The sequence below is a fragment of the Silurus aristotelis genome, assembly GCF_946808225.1.
Source record: "Silurus aristotelis genome assembly, chromosome: 14".
In the NCBI taxonomy this organism is placed as follows: Eukaryota; Metazoa; Chordata; class Actinopteri; order Siluriformes; family Siluridae; genus Silurus; species Silurus aristotelis.
Genome location: NC_139587.1, coordinates 11,359,222 through 11,378,122, shown reverse-complemented (window position 1 = coordinate 11,378,122; position 18,901 = coordinate 11,359,222). Strand labels below are relative to the sequence as shown.

Here is an 18,901-nt window from a genome sequence, read left to right as displayed (position 1 = left end):
TATTTTAATTTTTATGTAATATGGCAATTAAATGGGTTTACTTCACAAATATTCTTGTATGCAATTTCAGCAATACATTTTTTTTTTCCAAAAAAGGAAACAAATTGCATGTTCATTTTAAGAGACTTGTCATTTTCTGCTATATTTAAAAAGTACTCATCTGATTACCTGATTAAATCAATGTAATAAGCCGTACACTTAATACATTCCAGAGGCAACTTTTGTTCGGTACATAAGACTGCATTCGGTACACATGTACTGAAGCGAAAGCCCGGTACTGAAAAAGTTCTGTAGGAATATGTGTACCGTTACACCCAAAGTTTAAGTGTGCTCAGTTTTTACTTCAATTCAGCTTGATTTTTGTAAAAAAAAAATAATAATAATAATAATAATAAATGACCGCAAATGACAATCTGAGGTTGTATTTATCCACATCCAAGACATTCTAAGGACCTGATGATTGTCCTGATTATTTAAAAGCATAGAGGGTGAACTTTCTTTTAAACATGCCTGCTGTGGCAAAGCCATTCAAACCATCCCAAAACCAATTAAAGCTACTGCAAATTCCAACACACAGCATAATTCATGATGTTAAACTCACTAAAACTCGAGCTATTAGAAAAATGAGCGCGACTAAAAAAAAAACAAACAAACAAAAAAAAACAGGTTTACTGTTCCCTGACTGATGTAAAAAAAAAATAAAAAATGTAATACATGATGAAATCAACTAAGACAGTGATGCGAGAATCGTAGTGGAAATTACAATCCTGGTGATTATAATATTATATATATATATATTATATATATATCGACAGATTCTATCCACTGCACAGCTTCAAACAGAAAATGCATGAAATATACCCAGCTGAGATATTCACTATTGCTGCTCCCAAATGACCAGCTAACAATATTGTGCCACCCCTTAATATCCCTTAAACATGGAATAGTGAAAATGCTTACTACATTTCATAAGCTCTGGTTAATAAGGGGAGCAAATAATATTGCACAAGGTTAATGCAAACTGATTGTTTATACCTTTATTTAAAAGCACTTGCTTTCAGAGGCAACTGTGCATTAATGTTACATGAACATATGTTGGCTTTACCTGTGACATGAACTCGATGAATTACTTAAAAGTCCCTAAAGTGTTATTTTTCTGATATTCTTTAAAACGTCATCGGTGCTATTAGGATATGTCTAAGCTGCAGAGCAAAATGTCTACTCCCCACACAACCTTTCCAATATGTACATACTGAAGGTACATAAATTACTCGGCATTGTTCGTACAACTCTTCTCACAATAGGTGAAAGTCCACAAAATGTTTCCAGGAACAAATTCATGATCTTTAACATGATTTCAAATCCAACACAGCAGAAGTGAAGATAACCTATTGTGGATTCCAAGTTCCAAAATACAGTAAAGTTATACAACAAACGCTTAGGCAAGTCCATGTTATAAAGACATTTGTATTTTAATCAGTGGAACAGTAAAATGTCTCACATGGTCTGCAACCAATCATTCTCTAAACATGCAAGACATCAAGAAGGATTAAATTAATTCAGTACAGATGCATTAGCATGGAAATAGAAGCTTTCAATTTGTTTACTTCAAGGTGTACAGAGGAGGAGCTAAGACAGGTGACAAACAGAATGATGAAAAGTCTGATCTTTTGTAGCAGTTTAGAGATCGGTATGAAGATAGCAAAGGTCAATTCACACTAGTGTCCCCATCAGCTGGTAATCAAACAGCAGTGTTGGTAATGGAGGAAACCAGTTATCCAACATATTACTGAAAGGTGTTTAATCCAAAAGTCAACATAGAAAAATCAGTTTGCTTTACTAAAATGCAGATTTCCAAAAGATTACTTAAAAATTAACATAGCAATAGCAGAAAAAGAGCAAGTCTTTTTTTTTTTTATAACTACCTACATTAAAGTAATATACAGTAATGTCGATCTAACGTTAAAAAGCACAAAAGAAATAATTAAATTGAAAAGGTCCACCACAAATATTATATCTGGACTAGAAAACTCGTTTGAAAGAAAATATTTCAACTGTCTTATATTCAAGTAGCAAATATACATTTTGTTATGCGTTCAAGAAGCGACATATACATTTATAACTGGGAATTTAACTGTTCATAGAAACAGTTAAACTTACAACCCAAAAATAAATTGCTTATGTCGAGTGAAAACTAAACAAGTCAATTTTACAAACAATATTACTATATCCGGAAACTTGCTTTCGACGTCTTTCAGCCGCCATTTTCTAACCGAGAGGGAGGACATGTTGAACAAACACAACAAAAGAGGAGCGGCCATTTGCAACTGGCCCAAATGTAGTTTGTCAATCGAACATGTGCCGCACAATTTTATACTAAATCATCTCTTACCTGATGTGTGGAATCCCAACTCCTCCTTGGAGAATTTTATACAGCTTGCTTTCATACAGAAGCTGAGGGTGTCTGGCTTTCTGTGACTCCAGTTTTACAGCGACCTCCTAAATAAAAAAAAAAGAAAACACACCGAAGTATAATTCTTAGCAGCACGGTGGATGCTTCGGTGGAGAGAAGCTTGTACACAATTATTTCGGTTACATTTGACAGAAATTGGTATATAATGCATTAGCGAAATGAAAGGAAGAAATAACTTGCCATGTTAAATTAAAACGGATGAATAGTTAGCTATCATGTGAAAGTGAGTCAGCATAAACATCGGGATTCAACGATAATAGCCTAAAATAAAAAGGACCTAGTTCGACTCAATTGTTTTATAAAAACCAAGAGAATGACTATTAGTGCTGTTGAAGGGATTTCGATTCGATCTTACCTCTCCATTTGTAATGTTGATTGCCAGGTAAATGTCACCAAATGATCCAGATCCAATTTTCCGGACAAGCTTGTATTTTCCCCCGACTATAAATTCGGCTTTAGAACCGCTGCTACTTGCCATGACTTTTGTGCTTCCCTAGAAACTACTCAATCGTAAAATGGCGGCGTTTTATAATGGAATATCCGCGTCTATTTAATGGACTGGTAGCTATCTAGCTTTCGGCTCTTTTTCACTTTTCCGAAACAGATCGGTTAGCTAAACGATTTCCCTGTCGTCTATCGCCCTTAAACACTCACGCGGAAGACAATTTCATAATTACAGTCATCTATAGATATACTTCCTCGCCTGTGTATTCGGGTAAATCCGTATAGTTTAGCGACCAGTTTCCCAAAAGCGTTGCTAAAATGCCTAGCTAACCATTTACATAGGAAGGACGCTTTATCCGTGCGGGCCCTGTGCCGACGCTTTTTCTAAACCACCTCAAACAGAGGGGCGATGTTATACTTTGCGCAATCCTACCTCTCAGGAAAAAGCCTACATAAACGAATTATGCTTATCTGTTGTAATATTAACGAAAAGTATTCGCTACTTTTTTCCCCCCAAAGCGCAACCCACTCACTCCGCCATCTTGTTCAGTCGTTCGTCTCAAGCTGATTAACTGGTTCTCGTCTGAAGAATGATGGCCCACTGCTGCAGGCAGGGGAGAGGTTGTGTGATGTCACGGAAACGGATACAATGAATTCGGGAACGAGCACGAGGACGTGGCCTTATACGCTTTGTCTGGGAGACACAAAATAAAACTTCCATTATTAAAGTTTATTGCGCCCTAAAGAAAAGTTTTAAGATATTATTCATTTATTTAAATAATAATGTTTAACCTAGACATAGACTGGCAACTTGCTGCCTTGCATGCACATTTCACATTTCCCAGCCCTGACTAAATTACATTCATATGTGTTCTAGCCATAAACTTTTTTGTCCAACATTTTAGGACAGTATTAGGAAAGTCGAGAACAGTGTGGAAACGCATATGAACATGAGAAGAACTGTTTTTTTTTTTTTAGACAAATAGTCAAGAAGGCTTTTATTTATTTATTCATATATGTTTTTGGGTGAAATGACAAGTAAACGTTTATACCTGTTTATTTATTTGCTATTTAAGCATAAGAGGACCAAATTTTATTTATGCTAGCTGGGACAACCCAACATTATATTCTTCTTCCATCATCATCATCATCATCATTATTATTACTACAATGATTTAAAAGTCAACATTGTGTTCTTAATCTTCTGATTTTGTAGGCTTGAAGGAACTGAAGCCTAAGATGATGGCATACACGAAACAATCCCACTCAATCTACATATCCCTTTCACATTATCCTGTACAGAATTACAGTTTTATAATGCAATTGAACCAATTAACAGTGTAACATTTTAAGTCCCAACAGAAATTATATAAAAACATTGCAACCACCTAGAACCTTAACCTTCAATCGGTCCTTGGGGTCTATATAACCCCAATCGACTTTTCCTTGATAAAAAAAGGGTTCCCTTCATCTGAGTGGAATAATATTTTGTGACTTTTCCTACATAATCTATCTATACACACACAAAAAAACTGGGCTTGATTCGGTTGTTCTGAAGGTATGTAAAAAAATGTTTTACACTTCTGGTCTTCGGGGTCAATATGACCCCACATTGAAATAAATGGGAAATGTGAAAAAAACTCAATATTTTTTCTTTATTTGTCAAAAAAAATCTATAAATCCAGCATAAATCAGAAAATTTTCACACAGAAATGAAGGCCTACTACTAGAGCATAAATGTGATGTAGAAAAGACATGCTCACTCACACACACACAAAGACACACACAAACAAACACACACATGTATGTGTGTACTGCCACAGCATTTTTATAGAACTGGCAAAGGAAATCAGTAACAAATGCAGAACAAAGATATAAAAGGGTAAGACCTAATTCATGCACACACACACGCAGGCACACATACATACATACATACATATGCACACATGCATTCTCTCACTCTCTCTCTCTCACACACACACACACACACACACACAGACATATGCACACACACTCTCTCTCTTGTCCTTTAGGTGTGTCTTAGGTGGCATTTAGGTGGCATTTTTCTGTCAAATTTCTGTGGCATTTTGTAAAAACAGACATTAAAAAATGCATCAAAACTACAAAAAGTCTACTATTTTAAAAAATAATTATTTTAAATGTCCTTTCTTATGTGTATATATATATATATATATATATATATATATATATATATATATATATATATATATATATATATATATATATATAAATTCACAAAATATATTTCAAAAGCATTTTGTAAAAACAGACATTAAAAAATGCATCAAAACTACAAAAAGTCTACTATTTTAAAAAATAATTATTTTAAATGTCCTTTCTTATGTGTATATATATATATATATATATATATATATATATATATATATATATATATATATATATATATATATATATATATATCACAAAATATATTTCAAAAGTTGTAATACAAGCAGTTGGCCACATGCAGTAAAATGAATAGCTCTCTATTGCCTCTGCTGGTCAAAACTATTTCTTTCTTAAACTGCAAAGAATTTAGGTTTATCTCTAACCAGTAGATGGCGTACTTCTATACACAACACCTAGATCAATATCCAGAAACAATTTAAATTAAATTTAGATCATCATTTAGGTGATTTTTTTATAAAAAAAATTAATATTTCATATGCAAGCTTATGGTGTAGTTGAGGAATTGTGTGGTAAATAGGTACAAAAGTACTTCATATCTCCCAAAACACAGCATTAATGAATAGATGAGAAGTAAACAAAAAAATATATATATTATTTGTATAATAAAAAATGTATATTTTTTGTATAATTTCTCTATCAATTGTTGGGGTCATATAGACCCCAAAGAACAGATTTGTAAACAGGAAACGAAGACCTTATGAGGGTTAAAAAAGCAACACCCTCTCCACTAGTTGAGTTTCCTTATTAACCCTGGAATCAACTTTGATGGTATTTAACATGCTTAGAAGCACCAGAACAACCCGATCCCATAACAGACACCAGTAATTCCTTATCAGCCAGCTAAATTTCCTCTGCAAGTGACTACAAATTGGCAACCAGCTGGCATAATATTAAAACCTTCTAAAAGCTTCATGACAATCAGCTGGAGCCCCATTACATATACAAAACAGTACAGACCATTTGGGTGCAGTGAGCAACACAGTAATCACCTAGTAACACCCTTAAATAGACTGACAATGTTTTTACTACCCTAATTCCAAAAAGTTGGGATGCTGTGCAAAATGTACATAAAAACAAGTATTTGCAAATTTTATAACCCATATTTTATTCAGCATAGAACATGGACAAAATATAAAATGTTTAAACTGGGGAGATTTACCATTTGACAGAAAAATAAGGTAATTTTGAAAATGATGGCGATAACACATCTGAAGAAATCTTGGGCAGGGGCAACAAAAGGCAGCAAAAGTAAGTGTTACTAAAAAGGCAAAAAGTGTTACTAACCTAATACATTTTGGGACTAATTGGGTTAATTGGCAATAGGTCAATTACATAATAGTATTTTAGAGAGACAGAGTCTCTTAAAAGTAAAGATGGACAGATGTTCACCAATCTGTAAAAAAAACTGTCTACAAATTTTCAGAATAATGTTCCTCACTATAAACTTGCAAAGATTTTGAATATCTCTATCTATGGTGCATAAAATTATCAAAAGATTAAAATAACCCGGAGGAATTTCTGTGTGCAGGAAATAAGACCAAAATTCAATATAGGATGGATGCCTGTGATCTTAGGGCAGTCAGGCGGCACTGCATTAAAAACAGGTATGATTCGATAATGGAAAGAGGAAATAGACAGCATGGAGTGGGTAAAGAAGAGTGGCAGGAGTGATTTGTGATAGAAGGGTATCTGCAAGAGTGAAAGGGAAAGTTTATAGGACTCTGGTGAGATCTGCTATGTTGTAATGGTTTAGAGACAGTGTCATTGAATAAAAGACAGGCAGTGAAGCTGGAGGTAGCAAAGCTGAAGATGTTGAGATTTTCATCGGGAGTAACAAGGATGGACAGGATTAGAAATTAGTTTATTAGAGGGACTGCACATGTAGGACGTTTTGGGGACAAAGTGAGAGAAGATTGAGATGGTTTGGATATGTGCAGAGGAGGGACATGGGGTATATCGGTAGGAGAATACTGAGGATGGAGCCACCAGGAAGAAGGAAAAGAGGAAAACCAAGGAGGAGGTTTTTGGATGTGGTGAGGAAAGATATGCTGGTAGTTGGTTTGAAAGAGGCAGATGTAGAGGACAGAGTAGTATGGAGACGGATAAACTGCTGTGGCAACCCCTAATAGGAGCAGACGAAAGAAGAAGAAGAAGATGATTCTATAATTGAAATCACCACATACTGTAGGCTCAGAAACACCTGCACAAATTATTGTCTATATGAACACAGTTTGCTGTGTCATCCACAAATGCAGGTTAAAAATCTATCATGCACAAAAGAAGCCGTACATGACACTGAAATGCCACCATCTTCTTTGGGCCAAAGCTCGTTTAATATAAATTAAGGCAAACTGGAAACTGGTTTGTGGTCAGATAAATTAGAATTTGAAAGGTTTTTTTGTAAACCATGGCCACCACATCCTCCATATTAAAGAGGAAAGGGACTATTCAACTTGTTATGAGATAAAAAGTCTGCATATCCTGATAGTATGGAGGTGCATTAATGCCTATAGAATGGTCGTCTTGCACATTTGGTGGCACCATCAATACTGACACTTATATAGAGGTTTAAGAGCAGCATACGCTTCCATCCAGACAACATATTTTTCAGGGAAGGCCTTGCATATGTCAGCAAGATAATAATAAACTGCATACTTCATCAATTACTTTTCAGTTCCCACCCAGCCAACATTTTCAAGTGGGCCCCATGTGGGTTTTTGATGGGCTGTCACTTGGGCCCTGCATGGGCAACCCAAATGGGGCCCAGAGACATTTGTCCATCGGCTCCACATAGGCCCCATGTCTTCCCAGCAGTGGCCCCTCTGGTGGGCTCTATGTGGGACCCATATAGGTGTTCTTTATATGGGCCTATTTGGGTCCCAAATAGGTGTTAAAAATGGGGCCAAAGTGAGCTATATAAAGGACCCTTATAGGCCCCACATGAGTCAATCATGGGTCAGCCCACAAATGGCCCCTTTATGGGGTTGTTGTGGGACCACAGTGGGTGAGATTTGGGTCCCATTTATTAATTTTATCATTGATTTCTGTGGGTGAACTAAATGTGCTACTATGGAAAATCCACTGTCAAACCATTTCAAACCTCAGTTACAATGTAAAACTGTGCCTGACCAAACAAAGACCCGCGACCCGAATTACGGATAAGCGGGAGAAAATGAATGAATAAATGAATCAAGTAAACAAGAAACAGGAATAACAGAATTACTTAGTTAAATAGTTCACTTGTGGATCTATGCCAGGGGTGTCAAACTCAATTGCACCAGGGGCCAAAACTCAAAGCACACTTTAGGTCGTGGGCCGAACAGGACAAACATTTATTGAACACACTAAAACAATGTTGTTGTTGTTTTTTACATATAAATATGAATAAAAACCAGACAGGAATATTATTCCAGAATAAATAATCTTAAACTTTATATAACAAAATATTTTGCTCTCTATAAAAATATCTCCTGTCAAAATTATACAAGTTAGAAATATGAACATGCTGCAAAAAACCCTGAACAAATAAATACAAAATGTGTTTTTAGTAAACGTTAAAATAACAAATCAAAACAATCAGATTTCTTTGCTCTTATGCCATTTTATAAAAAATAATCAATATTTTGCTCTTCATAAAAATATCTCCAGTCAAACACCAGACGTCTCACAGCTTCATCATGCAGCTCTTCAGAAACTCTCCCTCAGTAAATAACTGGCTGATTTGACTCTGATTTTTTCTGTTTTCACACCAGCTTCACTTTGTGATTTTGCTCTGCTGAAAAACATCTGCTGAAATGTGAGATTCTTCTTTAACTCTTCTACTTTCTGGATCTTCTGCATTTAGACTTTTCAGCTTCTCCTGATGTTTTATCTCGTAGTTCCGTCTTAGATTCAATTCCTTAATTACAGCCGCATTCGCTCCACAAATAAGACACACGTGTTTACCGGCAGTGTCAGTAAATATATACTCAGAATCCCATCGGTTTTGAAAGGCTCTGTTTCCAGAATCCACTTTTCTCTTGGTCATTGTGAGGAGCTTCACAATAACTGTACAATAGGGTTAAATACATCAACAGAAGCTCGACTTGATTGACGCTGGAATGTTCCCAGGAAGTCTAGCGTTCGCTAAGGCAGCTGAAGCGCTGCATCATGATATCTGTAGTTTGTTTTATCAGCGCTTCATATCGCCGGGACATTAATAACAATAATAATAGCTCTTTATAAAATCATCTTGCGGGCCAGATGTAATTGTACATCGAGCCAGATTTGGCCCGCGGGCCTTGAGTTGATGTGGTCTATGCAGTTTCCTCAGCTGCACACCTACAAAACAGTAAAGGCAATTTAGTACATTTTAAAATACTACCATTCACAGCAGCATTTAAAAAAAACATGCATCAATATAATTAAGACATATCCTAGAATCCCTGAATTGTTCCCACCTCTGCCTCGCACAGTAAAAACTTATGCCGGGGGACCAGTTATGGAATCCAAAACTTATGAATGTAACAAAATATTAACCTTGCGTCTGAACTTGACTCTTAAACGAATATTTGGCCATTGCCAAAAGCCAGTGATTAAAACAATGATTCTGATCAGCTGAAAGATGTAAGTCACACCTAGGATCATGGTGGCCCAGAAAATTAAATGCACAGCAACTGAAGAAAACATGTGCAAATAGAAAAAACACCAGCAAATTAAGAAAACTCTTCATTAGTTAAACAACACGTGCTGCAAATCCTTACAACGCTACTAAATACAGAAACGTCCTGCAAATCCTCAAAACACAAGCAATTAATTTGCACTGCAAACAGCACAGACCACAAAATAAATGTTTTATGGGGACCCCAACAAGTGACGACCCCGGGACTGCTTGTTCAGTGTCTATTCATCAGTGGTGGTGTTGATGGTCTGAAAGGTGAGTTTTTTGTTTATTTTAACATCCAGATTATGATTCCTTGGCTTTGCCAGTTAGCATAATAATATTTTACAGTTAATTGTGTATTTCATCACATTATTTAGGATAATAATATCCAAAAGGCCAAGGAATCATAAACAAACAATGATAAAATAAACAAACAACTCACCTTTCATTTCATCGACAACACCACTGACGAATAGACATTGAACAATAAGCAGGCCCAGACGGGTTTGTCACTTGTTGTGGTCCACTTGAAACATTTATTTTGTGATCTGTGCTATTTGGTTGTGTTGTGAGGATTTGCAGCGTGTTTCTGTACTTGGTTGCATTGTGGGGGGTTGCAGCACATATGTTATCAAACTGATAACGTTGTTTTTTTTTCTATTTGCATGCGTTTTCTTAAGTTGCAGCTCTCTCAGCCACTGTATAGGATGCCTTGACGATAAGTAATTAATAAGATATTTTTTTCATTTCAGGGTGGAGTATTCCCTTAATTAAACAGAGGCAAAAACAGTGATTGGGATATAATAATATTAATTGTGCAGCCCTAGCTATAGGTTACATGACTTACACTTCCGGCTGTACTGCCCTCCGATCATGGTCCCGCTGGGCTCTCAAAGCACGGTTGCTTTTTTCTGTCTCTTGCATTTGTGAAGTTTTCAGCAAAGGGTTCTGCTTCAGGCTACCTGTAAAGCAAAAAAATTAATATAAAGTAGAGCATGCTACCGCATAACCCAGCCATTAGGGGGGCACAAGCCAGTGTACTCTTAGTGCCGGTCCCAAGCCCGGGTAAATGGGGAGGGTTGCGTTAGGAAGGGCATCCAGCGTAAAACATGTGCCAAATCAAATATGCGGATCACAAATGAGAATTTCATACCGGATCGGTCGAGGCCAGGGTTAACAACGACCGCCACAGGTATCGTTAGCCGACAGGGTACCGGTGGAAATTGGGCTACTGTTGGCCGAAGGAGGAGAAGAAGAGGAGGAAGGCGTCTACAGAGACGGCAGAAAAAGGAGCAGTGTAGGAGAGTAGAGGTTCGGGTTGGTACTTTAAATGTTGGAACTATGACGGGTAAAGGGAGAGAGATAGCTGATATGATGGAGAGGAGAAAGGTAGATGTGTTGTGTGTTCAGGAGACCAAGTGGAAAGGGAGTAAGGCCAGGAACATTGGAGGTGGGTTTAAACTGTTTTATCATGGTGTGGATGGGAAGAGAAATGGTGTAGGGGTGATTCTGAAGGAAGCGTACAGTAAGAGTGTAGTGGAGGTGAAGAGAGTTTCTGATAGGGTGATGATCGTGAAGGTGGAAGTCGAAGGGATGATGATAAATGTCATCAGTGCCTATGCTCCACAAGTTGGCTGTGAGATGGAGGAGAAAGAAAGATTCTGGAGTGAATTAGATGAAGTGGTAGATGGCGTACCTAGGAAAGAACGATTGGTGATTGGGGCAGACTTTAATGGGCATGTAGGTGAAGGGAACAGAGGTGATGAGGAGGTGACGGCTAGGTATGGTTTTAAGGAGAGGAATGTGGAAGGGCAGATGGTGGTAGATTTTGCTAAAAGGATGGAAATGGCAGTGGTGAACACGTATTTTAAAAGGAAGGAGGATCATAGGGTGACGTAAAAGAGTGGAGGAAGGTGCACACAGGTGGATTATCTTCTGTGTAGGAGATGCAACCTGAAGGAGATTGGAGACTGTAAGGTGTTGGCGGGGGACAGTGTAGCTAGACAGCATCGGATGGTGGTCTGTAGGATGGTTTTGGAGGCGAAGAAGAAGAGGAGGTTTGAAAGAAGAATAAGATGGTGGAAACTGAAGAAGGAAGAGTGTAGTGTGAGGTTCAGGGAAGAGGTCAGACAGGGGCTTGGTGGTGGTGAAGAGGTGCCGGATGATTGGGCAACTACTGCAGGAGTGATGAGGGAGGCAGCTAGAAAAGTACTTGGTGTGACATCTGGAAATAGAAAGCAAGACAAGGAGACGTGGTGGTGGAATGAGGAAGTGCAGGAGAGCATTAGGGGAAAGAGGTTGGCAAAACAGAAGTGGGATCGACAGAGTGATGAGAAAAGTAGGCAGGAGTACAAGGAGATGCGGCAGCAGGTTAAAAGGGATGTGGCGAAAGCCAAGGAAAAGGCATATGAGGAACTGTATAAGAGGTTGGACACTAAGGAAGGAGAAAAGGATTTATACCGATTGGCCAAGCAGAGGGACCGAGCTGGGAAGGATGTACTGCAAGTTAGAGCAATAAAGGATGGAGAGGGAAATGTGTTGACTAGTGAGGAGAGTGTGTTGAGAAGATGGAGGGAATATTTTGAGCAGCTGATGAATGAGGAAAATCAGAGAGAGAGAAGGTTGGAGGATGTGGAGTTGGTGAAGCAGGATGTAGATAGGATTAGTAAGGAGGAAGTGAGAGCAGCGATTAAGAGGATGAAGAATGGAAAGTCGGTTGGACCAGATGACATACCGGTAGAAGCGTGGAGATGTTTAGGAGAAATGGCAGTGGAGTTTTTAACCAGATTGTTTAACAGGATTCTGGAAGGGGAGAGGATGCCTGAGGAATGGAGAAGGAGTGTGCTGGTACCGATCTTTAAGCATAAGGGAGATGTGCAGACCTGCAGTAACTACAGGAGAATTAAGTTGATCAGTCACACCATGAAGTTATGGGAAAGAGTAGTGGAAGCCAGGCTGAGAGAAGAGGTGACCATCTGTGAGCAACAGTATGGTTTCATGCCGAGGAAGAGCACCACAGATGCCTTATTTGCTTTGAGGATGTTGATGGAGAAGTATAGAGAAGGACAGAAGGAGCTGCATTGTGTATTTGTGGATTTAGAGAAAGCGTACGACAGGGTGCCGAGAGAGGAGTTGTGGTATTGTATGAGGAAGTCAGGTGTGTCAGAAAAGTATGTGAGGGTGGTGCAGGACATGTATGAGGACAGTGTGACGGCAGTAAAGTGTGCAGTAGGTACGACAGACTGGTTCAGGGTGAAGGTTGGACTGCATCAAGGATCGGCCCTGAGCCCTTTCCTGTTTGCAGTGGTGATGGACAGGTTGACGGACGAGGTCAGACAGGAGTCTCCCTGGACTATGATGTTTGCAGATGATATTGTGATTTGTGGTGAGAGTAGAGAGCAGGTTGAGAAGAGCCTGGAGAGGTGGAGATATGCGCTGGAGAGAAGGGGAATGAAAGTCAGTAGGAGTAAGACAGAGTACATGTGTGTGAATGAGAGGGAGGGCAGTGGAGTGATGCGGTTGCAGGGAGAAGAGGTGGAGAAGGTGGAGGAGTTCAGGTACCTGGGGTCAACAGTGCAAAGTAATGGAGAGTGTGTTAGGGAAGTAAAGAAAAGAGTGCAGGCAGGGTGGAGTGGGTGGAGAAGAGTGACAGGAGTGATTTGTGATAGAAGAGTATCTGCAAGAATGAAAGGGAAAGTTTATAGGACTGTGGTGAGACCTGCGATGTTGTATGGATTAGAGACAGTGGCATTGAGTAAAAGACAGGAGGTGGAGCTGGAGGTAGCAGAGCTGAAGATGTTGAGGTTTTCGTTAGGAGTGACGAGGATGGACAAGATTAGAAATGAGTTTATTAGAGGGACAGCCCATGTAGGATGTTTTGGTGACAAGGTGAGGGAGGCGAGATTGAGATGGTTTGGACATGTGCAGAGAAGAGACATGAATTATATTGGTAGAAAAATGCTGAAGATGGAGCCACCAGGTAGGAGGAAAAGAGGAAGGCCAAGGAGGAGGTTCATGGATGTGGTGAGGGAAGACATGCAGGTAGTTGGTGTAAAAGAGGCAGATATAGAGGACAGGGTGGTATGGAGACGGATGATCCGCTGTGGCGACCCCTAATGGGAGAAGCCGAAAGAAGAAGAAGAAGAAGAAGAAGAGCATGCTACCGCATCAACCAGGGCACAACCCATTATTTGTATGTATAAAGCATGCAAGTTACATGAGCATAAGACTATCAGAACAAATTTTAAAAACACACAACACCATGCAAAAAGTTAAATGCATCAATATGGTGAATTTCAGGCTTTGTTGTGATTAATGTTTAGAATAATTAGTGGGGCCTTGAACACAGATCGATTATTAAATTCATACTGGTTCACTTTGGAGCGTGAATATGAACTTACCACTGTAACATTAGTTTAAGTTACTCACTTATAACGATGTTTTGTCTTTGAAAAGCCTTAGTGGAGCTAAACACGGCAAGTATTCGACTTGACTGCACAAACCGAAGCGTGCTTGTCATAAAAATACTGTGAAAGCGATTCGGAAGAATCCAGAGTTGTCTGCTGTCGAATTTGTCAGCCTGCACTGCTTAGCTTTAAGTCAAACACATCTCAGTTTGTGGTTTCTATGCGCATGCGTAAAGCCTCGGAGCCGTGACCCGGGGGTGGGGGGTACCTGACTGACTTTCTGAACGGCACAAAATTACGTCATCTTTAACGTAATCATAACGTATCATAACGTATTTTGTAATGTTTAGAAATGATATAAATATGAATGTTTTTTTAATCACCTCTACCTATTTCACCTAAATCACATAAAAAAAATGTTTTGTCACACTCTCCTCAGAGCTTTTCTCTGTGTATTGTATATACACGTTATAAAGGTAGTGAAAGAGAAAGATTACTCCACAGTGCTTTTAATGTTTCACCCTCCTGTTATCATGAGGACACTATATGGTGAAAATGGTTTGAAAAGTTATTTCCACATTTTAGTAGACAATTTCCTAGTTATCTGCTAATCGTTAAGAATGTTCAGTTTTTCACAGGTGTTCATCTCTGAGGTAAACCAGTTCAATCTCCACACTTACCTTCTTTATATCGTGCCTGTAACTTTAATTACCACAAATCTTTCAGAAGTATACATTAAATAAAAACAACAGTAAAATGTGATTGATTTAAAACAAAACCTAATTTCCTACCATGACAGAGATGCCAGGTTATCCAGGTCAGGTCAGGTGCTCCAGTGTAGTGAGTGATGACCGTTTCTTCAGAATCAGAAGGCGGGAGACACAGGAGCCAATGAGAGACACAGGAGCCAATGAGAGACACAGGAGCCAATGAGAGGCGCTGTGCTGCACAACCGATTCTTAATTTCAAAATGTTTTAATTTTTATATGTTATTGTTAATATATACAATTCTTGTTAATCTGTTGATCTTATAAATTCAACAAGGTACTGGAAACATTCCTCAGAGATTTTAGTCCATATTGACATGATAGCATCACGCAGTTGCTGCAGATTTGTCGGCTGCACATCCATGATGCGAATCTCCCGTTCAACCACATCCCAAAAATGCTATATTGGATTGAGATCTGGTGACTGTGGAGGCCATTTGAGTACAGTGAACTCATTGTCATGTTCAAGAAACCAGTCTGAGATGATTCGGGCTTTATGACATGGCGCGTTAAGGAAGTAGCCATCAGAAGATGGGTACACTGTGGTCATAAAGGGATGGACATAGGCAGCAACAATACTCAGGTAGGCTGTGGCGTTGACACAATGCTCAATTGGTACTAATGGGCCCAAAGTGTGCCAAGAAAATATCCCCCACACCATTACACCACCACCACCACCAGCCTGAACCGTTGATACAAGGCAGGATGGATACATGCTTTCATGTTGTTGACGCCAAATTCTGACCCTACCATCCGAATGTCGCAGCAGAAATCGAGACTCATCAGACCAGGCAACATTTTTCCAATCTTCTATTGTCCAATTTTGGTGAGCCTGTGCGCATTGTAGCCTCAGTTTCCTGTTCTTAGCTGTCAGGAGTGGCACCCGGTGTGGTCTTCTGCTGCTGTAGCCCATCCGCCTCAAGGTTCGACGCGTTGTGCGTTCAGAGATGCTCTTCTGCATACCTCGGTTGTAAAGAGTGGTTATTTGAGTTACTGTTGTCTTTCTATCAGCTTGAACCAGTCTGGCCATTCTCCTCTGACCTCTGGCATCAACAAGGCATTTGCGCCCACAGAACTGCCGCTCACTGGATATTTTTTTCTTTTTCGGACCATTCTCTGTAAACCCTAGTGATGGTTGTGCGTGAAAATCCCAGTGGATCAGCAGTTTCTGAAATACTCAGACCAGCCCGTCTGGCATCAACAACCATGCCAAAGTATAAAGTCACTTAAATCACCTTTCCTTCCCCATTCTGACGCTCACTTTGAACTGCAGCAGATCGTCTTGACCATGTCTACATGCCTAAATGCATTGAGTGGCTGCCATGTGATTAGCTGTCAGGGATCCCCCTGCCACGCCTCCCTCGGCCACTGTCAGGGATCCCCCTGCCATGCCTCCCGCAGCCGCAGTCAGGGATTCATCCTGCCACGCCCCCCTCGGTAGCAGTCACGCTGCCTCGTTATCCCGTGCCTGCCTTGACGACCGACAGCTGTGGCTCATCTAGGTTTAGACTATATAAACTCATGTTCTCGAGTCACAGGCTGTCGGTTCTTAAATGTCATGCTGGTGATGCTACACAGTGGTAAGCCTCGCCCTGTCCCAAAGTTTTTGAGACATGTTGCAGCCATCAAATAAAAAAAGAGTATTTTTCTTAAAAATTTCCTCAGTTTAAACATTTGGTATATTTTATATGTTCTGTTTTGAATTAAATATGGGCTATGAAAGTTTAAAATGATTGCATTCTGTCTATTTTATTTTAGTGTCCCAGCTTTTTTCAAATTGGTGTTGTATTTGTTAAAGATTTAATATATACTTTTAACCTACACATATTCAATTGTTCAAAACAACCAAGAAAAAAGACAATGTTAACCAATGGCATTGCAGTATTTTCGCATAGTAACACAACATATACCCCTTTACATAGAAACATTTAGTCTTTATGTGCTGAATTGTTACACATTTGTACATTTTGAATTGTTATAACTGTAATATTATTTAACATTTTCCATTTTTAGCAGACACTGTCAAGTGTTATGCCATACTACTACAATACTATAAATACAATTCTTTAAGTATTTATATTTGCACACTGCAAAAACTGAAATATAAGAAAGGAAAAAAGCTTATTTCTGGAAAATGTTTTTTTTTTTTTTTCTTCCCCCAAGTCATCCATGGCATGGGACCATTTTCTATTTAACGCAAGGCAATAGGAGCATTTTAGTGTAAAAGCTGTAACACTGTAAAACTTGCAAATTATGCAAAGCGGAGCTTGTGTGGGATGAAAGTACCAGAGGATACACAAGCACATGAAAAGAAAACACTGGTGTCACGGATGAAGGCGAACATGAACGTCAGCAGGGTGAGCAAGAACTGTATAATCCTCACTGTGTGAAAATGGTATAGTTTAATAAAGTGCTATTGTGTAAACTGTTCGTTTGCTAACTTCAGGACAGTTGCACAAAATCTGTTCTGTTGTGACTCGCGCAATCACATCGCTCACGACATCGTGATGAATTCAATTCAAACAATGCGAAAAAACATTAAATCAGCAGATAAAATTAGCAAATAACAGCAGCAGTGACCTGATTGGGACTGTTCCGTGGATTGGTGGCAAATTTCAGCCTTTTCCATTTTGCTTACCATGTTTTTGTACTAGTAAGTGCTAATTTTTAGTAATACTTATTGTATTAAAAACCGCTAATCCAAACAAGTAAAAAAAAAAAAAAAAAATTCACAATGAGGCAAATTCAACTAAATTATTATGATGTTGACTTTAACACTTTATAATACATTTATATTTAGTGACATTAGTCAACCGTTTTACAACATTTTTAGTGCACTTATTGCTACTTATTAGAGATGAGCCGGATACTAGGCTGAAACGAGTATCCGGTACGGATAAAGCACTTCTGCCGAGTACAAGTCGTGGTGCTTGCTTGGTAGAATGCGACTCACATTGCGTCTCTGCCTGTCGGAGATTTTTTTTTTTTTTTAAAGCTTCAGCTGTCTCTAACCAGTAACCTGAGACGTTTTTGCTGTATTTCATAAAAAAAAAAAAAAAAAAAAAAAAGGTTGTAAGCTAGTGTTATATTACAAATTAATTAAGCTACATACACACTATGGATGAGCGAGTACAGCATTTTCTGTATCTGTTAACCATATGAATTATCTGTATCTGTATCGTGATCAAAACCATTGATCTGAAGCTTAATCCTGATGCTGTCCTGTAAATATTTTTCTAATCAGCAATAAAAATAATTTCTGATCAACCCATATCAATTGCATGCTTAAAATAACATACCGGTTAAAGCCCCGCCTATTTCAAGACAAGCCCCGCCTACTTCCGGGTTAGGACCCACCCACTCCGAGTACAGATACAGACAGATACAGATAATGCTGTATCTCGCTCATCCCTACTACTTATATTACAACATGCACCAAGTACAGTTATTGTGTATACACTAATATTGATTATTGAATTATTTAAAAATGAAAAATTTTACTACCATCAAGCAATGTTATTAAATGGTTTAAAACTCTGCTTTTTCATAATACCTATCATATTTTTTTGTGCTAACAAAAAGAACCTTAGTGTCAAGTGTTAAGCATCTTTTATCATTTATTGCCTGTTTGTTTCACTACATTCAACACATTTATAGTTAGAATGTTAATACTTTACAATAAGATCCATTAGTTAACAACTTAAGTTAACATTAACAATGCTGCTACAGTATTTATTAATCTAGGTTAATGTCAATGATTTTAACATTGACTAATGCACTGTTAAAATCAAAATTTGTATTTGTTAACATTAGTTCATGCATAGTGAACCAACATAACCAAAAAAATTAAGCAGCTGTATTTTTATTACAGTGGGGCAAAAAAGTATTTAGTCAGCCACCAATTGTGCAAGTTCTCCAACTTAAAAAGATCAGAGAGGCCTGTAATTTTCATCATAGG

At 38.5% G+C, this 18,901-nt stretch overlaps 2 protein-coding genes across 7 annotated transcripts in view; one reads left to right on the top strand and one right to left on the bottom strand.

Moving 5' to 3' along the window:
• The window catches only part of LOC310736655 (uncharacterized protein), a 117,200-nt gene that overhangs the window by 6,349 nt on the left and 91,950 nt on the right, over positions 1–18,901 (top strand). The window lies entirely within an intron of this gene.
• Positions 1–18,901, bottom strand: part of csnk1a1 (casein kinase 1, alpha 1) — a gene marked incomplete at its 3' end in the record, with an annotated part of 65,114 nt that overhangs the window by 38,519 nt on the left and 7,694 nt on the right. For 3 of the 6 annotated variants that reach the window (XM_083560414.1, XM_083560415.1, XM_083560416.1), the window contains exons 1-2: positions 2,829–3,569; positions 2,393–2,499 (exon numbers count right to left, since the gene is read on the bottom strand). In XM_083560414.1, the coding sequence (XP_083416540.1) occupies positions 2,393–2,499; positions 2,829–2,951 (230 nt within the window). In that variant the 5' untranslated portion in view covers positions 2,952–3,569. Of the gene's footprint in view, positions 1–2,392; positions 2,500–2,828; positions 3,612–9,407; positions 9,449–18,901 lie in introns of those variants that run through there. The other 3 variants (XM_083560412.1, XR_014536612.1, XM_083560413.1) reach the window with 3 other exon arrangements.